At 51.1% G+C, this 8,211-nt stretch overlaps 1 protein-coding gene and 1 non-coding gene across 2 annotated transcripts in view; one reads left to right on the top strand and one right to left on the bottom strand.

The window, feature by feature from the left end:
- Positions 1-7,643: 7,643 nt before the first annotated feature.
- Trnar-acg lies at positions 7,644-7,716 on the bottom strand. Its single transcript has one exon. It is a non-coding gene; the product is annotated as a tRNA-Arg (tRNA).
- Positions 7,717-7,892: 176 nt separating this feature from the next.
- Sacm1l (SAC1 like phosphatidylinositide phosphatase) overlaps positions 7,893-8,211 on the top strand; it is a 53,547-nt gene continuing 53,228 nt past the window's right edge. Inside the window, exon 1 of the mRNA XM_010624396.3 lies at positions 7,893-8,158. Coding sequence (XP_010622698.1) covers positions 8,127-8,158 — 32 coding nt within the window. The 5' untranslated portion in view covers positions 7,893-8,126. The remainder of the gene's footprint in view (positions 8,159-8,211) is intronic.

Genomic DNA, 8,211 nt, shown 5'->3' with positions numbered 1-8,211 from the left:
AAGCCTGTGTCCAGGGGACTTGAGGCTAGGTGAGGCAGCCGTGTATCCCGCCCTGGAGCGCAGGCCTTGCTCCTGGACTGAGCCAGGAAAACTGGGCGTCCCCCCCCACCCCAGAAGCACCGGGGTTTTTTAGCTGAGAGTAGTTTAAAACTCGTGATTAATTTTTGTAATGAAAATTTAAATGTGACCTTGATTGAGGTGATTCAGCTCTGTTTGCAAATATAGCATTTTATACTGTCGAAAAAGCAATAAAGGGTTTTCCAGCAGTCCTGGAATCCAGCCTGGCCCTGATCGGCCACTTCCCCTGCCAGGGCGCGGCAGGGAGCTCTGCTCCTTAATCGGAAGCAGTGACGTTCACCCCTCTGGGATTTTAGATGTTCATTAAGTTATTAGCCAAATAGAACTGTAAAGGGCTTGTATTTATGGGTGTGTAGGAAGAAAACACAGTGTCCTGTTAGGGCAGGAAAAGAGGTTTATTTTGAAAATTAGAGCAGATAGCCGCTCTGTGTTTCCTGGACAGCTCTGAGAAACAAGGGTGAAGGCTGGGCCTGGACCCACAGCCGGCCTGCGTCCTTCTCCCTGGTCATCTCAGGTCAGAGCTCTGGGAACCATCTGTCGGCTGAGTCCTAGGGGCCGTGAGGATAATCAAGGAGCTCTGTCACCTTCCCGGGTCGTCACCACCTCTGGGCTTGTCACATGAAGGACACAAAAAGCAACATTGCTGGGACCACAGAGGACATCTGCGGTCCGCTGTCCCCTGCAGTCAGAGGAAGGAAGGGTGTTCTGTGGGAGAAGGTGACAGCTGCAGTGACCACGTCTGCCCTTGCAGAGAGAGGAGGAAGCTCACCCATGTCTTAAAGCCCTGCCAGGCGCTGGGGATTTAGCTCTGGTGTAGCCGCCTGCCTCATAAATGCAAGGTCCTGAGTTCGATCCCTGGTACAAAAAACAAAAAAACAACTGCCAGGAAACAGTTTTTGCTTTCCCTTTGCTACAAGTCAGTCCTAATTTCCCAGTTAGTATCTGAAGCAACTTTAACAGGAAAAAAGAAGTGAGAGAAATAGAGCAGCTCTGTTTTGTTCTGGGCCCAAACTGGATAGATGTGAGAAATCCCCACGTAGGAATGAAAGTTCATGTGTGCTTTGCTGTATGGTGAAATTATTTCCCTCTGTCTCTTCTATTATGACTCAGAATTACTATAAAATGATTGGAGGTATTGCAGCAATACAACTGCCCCCACGTGTAGGCTATTAAAGTGCTCTCCAATATAAAGATACTTGCTGTGTCTTGGGTGTTTTTGGATCAAGCACATGGTGTTTACGACCTAGGTTTTGAACTCTTAGAGCTCGCAATGTTTGAAGAACCGCGTGGGTGTTAGGGCTTAGATCTGAAAGTCTCCTGTGTCCTTGGGGGCTTTCAGAAGGTGATGGTTCATGGGCTCCGCGGTAGGATCCTCAGTGAGTGAATTCATTACCAATTTCATGGCTGAACCAGGCGGGGCCTGGTGGAGGTGGTCGCTGGGGTGTGGCCTGGAAGGGTGTCCTTGTCCGCAGTCCCTTCCCTTTCCTCTGCTTCCTGGCTGCCTTGGATTGAGCTGATGACCATGTCTGAAAGCTCCCTGTTCCAGTTGTGGGTGTCAGGTGTTTGGTTCCAGCACTGATCTGCAGTAATACGGGCCTGAGATTTTACCCCACCTACAGGCTAATACATTGTGCCAAGGTTTCATGGGTCTTGGCAGAAATGATAAGCCTTGTAGGTCGGGGAGAAAAGTCTGTTATTCCTCATAGCAGTAGCACAAGCCACACGGCCAGCCTTTGCCCTGGCTCCTGAGCCTTGATTCCACATGGTCCCCCAAGCAATACCTGCACGTGCTGTAGCTGCCCTACAAGGGGGACCTCACGCCTAGGACACCTTTGTCTCTTATTTTTTGAGACATGAGCTCACTACATAGTCCAGTGATGGAGTCCGCCCTAAGCGAGCTGCAGGGTCACACGCTGGCTTATTGTATTGTCTGATTCTGCCTGCCGGCCCACAGTGGTTGCCTGAAGAGCCAGCAGTTGTGTGGGACGGAAGAGCTCCCCACGCCACTGGTCACAGTGGAGGGCTCAATGATCTGTGACGCTGTGACATCTTGGATGGCAAGACACCAGTGCAGCTAAGGGCAATGTGACTTGTACGCAAACTTCTGTAGAGGCAAAAATTAATCTGTGGGGAAAAACAACTTTCCCATTCATCAGTGAGTTGTTTCCTGCAGAATGCCTCGTTCCCTTGTTGCTAGGACCCTGCTCATGTCAGCGCTTCCCACTCACCCTCCAAGGAGTTGTGTATTCAATAAATAGTGACAAGCTCCGCCTGGTGAGAGCTCTGACCACCCTGGGCCCCTCCCTCCCCATTTAACAAAAGATCTTGTCTTGTTATCCTGCTGCTGCACCCTTGGTCAGGTGATTGGGAGTCTGCGCAGCTTTCAATAGTCCAGGTTGGCCTTGAACTCATAAATCCTCCTGCCTTAGTCTCCAGAGAACTGGACCTGCAGGCGTGCACCACCACACACCTATAATGTAGCCCCGGAAACCCTTGCCTTGGGCACAGAACCTGCCTGACTTTTGCTCCAGAAAGAGACATCATCTGTCACCCGACTTTACCCACACATCTTTGGACAAATGTGCACAAACGTGAGACTCAGAGAATTGTCCGCAAACTGGCAATTTCCCTAATGTGGTCCCTAGCATGGGCACTTCAGGGTCCTGCTGCAGTGGTGGTCTTTGTGCCTTTCCCTGTTAGGATGTGCTGCTGTCCACCTTCTCTGAGTTATGATCAGGAATCGCACAGGCAAGGGTTCGACGTAGCCACCTGCACAGCAATGGGACCAGGTGAGTGGTGGGGAGATGCGGGGACACCTGCCCTTACTGCTCTGGCCTGGTGTTCAGCTTCAGTTCTCCTTGCTACCAGGTCTGGTACGCCAGGACACAGGAGAGCTGAAAGCAAGGGTGCTGAGGGTGTAGGAGCCTTACACCCTGTCCTCTCCCCCATCACCCCCAGGTACTTCACACTGAGCTCCACCCCTAGCCCTTTTTATTTCTTGAGACAGGGTCTCGGATAAGTTGCCCAGACTGGTCTCAAACCTGGAATCCTCCTACCTGAGCCTCCCAGATTACACCACACCTGGCTGATTTTTTTCAGTGATGAGAGCAGTAAGCTGATTTTTTCAAGCATGGGCACCTATTCTCCAATGGCCTTGATGTGCTGAGGGATGAAAGTGAAGCCCAGGGAAAAGGTGGGCTGGGGCCTTGGTACCTGGGGAAACCTGAACAGGCAGGTGTGCTGGTTTCTGATGAAAATGCTCCTGCTGAGGCTAACTTCTGTTTCCAACATGGTGTCCTGGAATGTGGAGTTGGAAGGCAGCCGCCTGGTTATGAGCAAATGCAAGCTAACCTTGGGCACTTTGTCCATTTTGGGCTGAAATGGTGGGACACTGGGTCTGGTTCCACGTTTCACCATGGAAACTGCAGCAGCAGTAGCAGCACTGTGTGCTCACCAGGTAGCAGGCTTTGCCCTGACCTGTGGTCTCCAGCACCCCTCATTCCCTAGATAGCAGAGACAGAGAACGAACTCTAACAGTGGGGGCTCAGGAAACAGCAGGCCCGGGGGTCCACCAGGCAGCTGTATCCAGAGTCCGTGTCTGGCCGCAGTCAGGAAAACTCTTGGGGCTAAGGAGCCAGCTACTGCTGCCATCTACGACAGCTCTGGGGAATGGGTCTGTTGCACACGGAGGTCACAGCAGCCACAAGGTCCCTGGCCCTGGCCCGCTTGGCTGGCAGCTGTATCACCCTGACTCTGCGTCCTTGTCCCACCTCCTCTCCACCCTCCTCCTCAGGTCCTCCAGGGCTCCACTGGGCTCACATGGTTAATCCAGGACAGTCTGGTGATCCTTCACCTGAAAACCTTTCACCTAGCAGATTGGGTTCTGGGGACTGGGACACAGACATTGTGTGGGGAGGGCACCTGGCCCACAGCAGACACCAACAGGAAACGCATGGGTGGAAAAGAATCCTTGGAATATTAGATACCTGCTCTTCATGGATTGCTAAAGATGGGCTTTGTATTTTCCCTGGATTGAAGACAAAAGTGCACAACACATAAATATGGTTGGAGTCAGGGTGTATAAAGAGCCAGGTGCACAATTATAAGAAGGGGCTACTTGGGAGGCTGAGGCAGGAGGATCACATTTCAGCCCACCTTGGGCAACTGAATGAGAACCTATATCAAAATAAAAAGGGCTGGGGACGTAGCTCTGTGGCCCGGGTTGAATCCACAGTTTTGCCTGAAACAAAATGACAAAACTGGATATCCCGTGGGAGGAAAAAAGCCAGACATCTGGGCCAGAAGGTGGCAGGCATGTGATGGCCTGAGGTGTGTGACGCTCACAGAGCCCTGGTGGTGTGGATGGCGCAGCTATGTAAGGCAGCCCGAGGCACAGCCCCGCTGTGCCATAGGCCTCAAGGACAGGTGGCTGTGGGCACAGCAGGCCGATGGGGTAGAAAACGAGGGAACCGAGTCTGGGCCGCAACACAGGCTGCACAAGATGGGGATCAGAAGCCCGGGAGTGGGAGCTGGGGGGACCAGCTGCAGTCACCTGCATGGAAAAACCTGCTGCCTGTGCCTGCCTGTCTGTCCATGCCCCATGGAGGCCCTGGCGGGCAGGCTGTATTCATGTGAGGAACCTATCAGGAACGTTAAGCTGAAGATTTCAATTTCTGTCTCCCATCCCTGCTGATTTCTTGCCCTGAACATGCTTTCCTTGGAATCAGATTATGGGGTGGCCCCCAAAGACCCCTGAAAGATGCCCGTTCCTCTTTGGGTTTCTTTCCACCTCCCTCAGGGCCGGTGAAGACAGTCAGCCCGCATCTCATTCTCACTGCATGTGACGTGTTTAAGGAGTAGGCAGACGCTGTCTGCAGGCGGCTGCTCTTCAGCCAGGAGAATTCTCCTCCTCTTAAAGCCTATGAGGCAGCCTGCGGCTGGAGCCCCCATTTAATTACAGGGAAGGAAGTGGCCAAGAGCCTGAGCCAGGAAGTAGGAGCGTCCTCGGGACAGAAATGAGGCTCTGACGGCAGCCCCTTGGCAGGACGGAGCAGCACATGACCACTACCCACGCAGATGGCACCGGCCCGGCACCCTGGGCCACGATGTGGCCCTGGACAGGCGGCTGTGGAGTCCAGAATCCACAGTCTTCACACCAGCTTCACCAAACACTGCTCCATGACCTTTAGCAAACTTAGTTCCCTCTTCTGTGAAAACGGGGATAGCCACTGAACTGATTTAAGGAGGGTGTTGCAAGGGCTGACTGAGTTCTTCCCAAGAGAAGGCGTGGAGTACCTGGCATGAAGCAGCTGTTCAGAAAGTGTGATGAGTTTTAACACTTTATCCCTCTTTACACGAACGCGATCGACAAAATAAATCCTAAGTGAACAAAAAAGCCAAGTGATTCAAAAATATAAACTGTAAAATAAATTTGTAAATTTGAGCCAAATGTATATGCCCATGATCCCAGCACTCTGGAGGCCGAGGCAGGAGGACTGCCACAAGTGCAAGGTCAGCCTGGCTACACAGCGAGACCCTGTCTCAAAAGATCCAAGTCAAATTTGCAAGAACAAATCCAAATACATCAAGAAAAAATAATATATCAAGAAACAAATGTTAAGTAAGTTCTATTTTTCAACAATGAAAACTGCAAAGAAATTAAAATGTCCATGAGTGGACCTTAAATATGTGCATCTGGCATATTTTTATGTATTTCCACATCTAGAAATATATAAAATGCAAATAATTCAACACATTTTAAAAAAACTGTTAAAACTGCTAAGGACCCACATTCCCAACATGAGAGTTATGCTTAAAATATCAATTCTTTGATGGTACATCTTCAAAGAATATTTAATGACCTTAAACTGCATCCAAAAAGCTAAGAGACAAAATGACAGGCTAAACCCACTTAGGAAAATGCATGTATAGGAAAGGCCACACATTAAAGGCTGAGTGTGATGGCGCAGTTTGTAACTCCCAGCTTCTCTCAAAGCTGAGGCAGGATGGTTATAACCCGGCCTGGGCAACTTAGTGAAACTGTCTTAAAAAGAAAAAAATCCTTAAGTGTTGGGGATATTGCTTAGTGGTCCCAGGGTTCTGTTCCTAGTACTGCAAACAACAAATCCAAAAAATGCTATTATGGGCTGGGATGGAACTCAGTGGTAGAGGCCTTGGGGTCAAAATGTTAATAGCAGTGATCCTGGGGTGAGAATGCGTTTTGTTTCTTGGTGCTGGGGATTGAATTCACTTTGCTAAGTCAGGCACGCTACCACTGAGCTACACAGTGTGACCCAACAACACAGAAAATGCTTTTTAAAAAAAAATGTATTATAGTAAAAGACGACATTGCTACGAATCTCAGAATGCTCTCCTTGGTTTTGAACACATTCCTGTTCTTTCCACTCGGTGCAGCAGCTCAGGAGTCCTCTTTCCCGACTGTCTTTAGGGCTGTCCCGGCTGCCTCGGGTCCTGATTGGCTTCAAAACGTTGACCTTGCATGGTCATTTCGACTTTGGGGAAGAGCCAGAGTCACAGTGCTAGATCTGGTCGGTGAGGACACGGTGACGTCTTTACGAGCTGCCTTTCCGTTGGATGGCGCTCGGCAGCAGCAGTCACCCTATTTTTCTTAATCACACCTGGTAAAGATACTCAGGAAGGAGGACTCCTGGAATTGCTTCAGAAAGTGGCAAAAAGGATGGGATGTGTTCAGGAGATTACCTTGCCAGGGATTAATGGCAATGTCTTTCTGTAGTAAGCTTAAAAAAACATAAAAAAAAAATTTATCGTATTTTGAGCCATGTGTTACACCTGGTAAAGATACTCAGGAAGGAGGACTCCTGGAATTGCTTCAGAAAGTGGCAAAAAGGATGGGATGTGTTCAGGAGATTACCTTGCCAGGGATTAATGGCAATGTCTTTCTGTAGTAAGCTTAAAAAAACATAAAAAAAAAAATTTATCGTATTTTGTCAGCCATGTGTGTATACCGCCGAGCCCTTGCTTTATTTCTATTCCCTATAATTTTCCGTTATTAACAAATTTTCCTCAATTGATCCCTGATTGCGATGACTCAGTAAATCCCAGGGCTCGAGTTTCCTTTCTGCTGTAGCCGTCCTGGGGCACCGCGGGGGTGCAGCCGGGAATCTAAAAATGAAGGGCGACGCACTGTATTATTTGAGGGTCTCCACTGATGTTGTAAGCTTTCCCGATGGCTTTGGGGGGGGCCAGGTTGGCTTCTGGGCTGCGACCCCAAGCCGCCAGCACCACACCCCTTCATCCTGGTAAACCGAGGCAGCGCCGCTTCTCACGTAGATAAGCGAGCTTGGGGGACGCGGGGGTCCAAGGACTATAACTGTGCTTCTCCCTACCAGGCCACAGGTACGGGCCCTCGTGGGTATCATTAACCACAGTTCCCTTAGCAATTTGCAGGACACTTGAAACGACACTAAAGTTCCAATAGTGCGAGTCAGTATCAAAATTCAAGGAACTTGACTTTCAGGATCTGTACCGTAATCCTTCCCAAGGAAGCCGTACGCCAAGCGTCAGTGTGGCAAAAGGACACACTTCGAGCCAGCCAGGAGTCGAACCTAGAATCTTCTGATCCGTAGTCAGACGCGTTATCCATTGCGCCACTGGCCCTGCGTTGGACGATCCTGCACCGCGATGGCTGTTCGCTTCTGACGCAGTTTCACCCGCCAGCACTCCGCCCCTCCTAGCTCTGGCGCCGCGGCGCCTGCGCACAGCTCTAGGGAGCCAGCCTCTTCCTAGTTCAACGCGCTCCACCAATCCGCGGCGGGTGCGTCACGACGTTCTTCGACGTTCTCTCACTCGTCGCGTCGGAAGACGTTTCTCGCCTGCTTTACCTTAACGCACTAGTTTGTCCTTCGCTGCCTCCCGTTCGCGCCTGTCGTTCCCGCGGGGCCGAGAGACTGGTGGGAAGACCCGGAGCTGCAGCGGCCGAGGCAGGGTGACCGGTAGCGCCGTAACCAAGGTGGCGGTGCGGGCTAAGGCACTGGGAACCGAGAGGCAAGAGGTGGAGGTGCTGCAGGATGGCGGCGACGACGTACGAGCGGCTGCAGCTGTGAGTACCGCGCGCGGGCCGGGCCTGAGGGGCGGCGGGCGGGAGCCCTTGGT

Source organism: Fukomys damarensis, unplaced genomic scaffold (assembly GCF_012274545.1).
Source record: "Fukomys damarensis isolate Sample0158 unplaced genomic scaffold, DMR_v1.0_HiC HiC_scaffold_12, whole genome shotgun sequence".
NCBI classification, from domain to species: Eukaryota; Metazoa; Chordata; class Mammalia; order Rodentia; family Bathyergidae; genus Fukomys; species Fukomys damarensis.
Note: the sequence above shows the minus strand (reverse complement) of the source record. Positions and strands in the feature narration are given on the sequence as shown.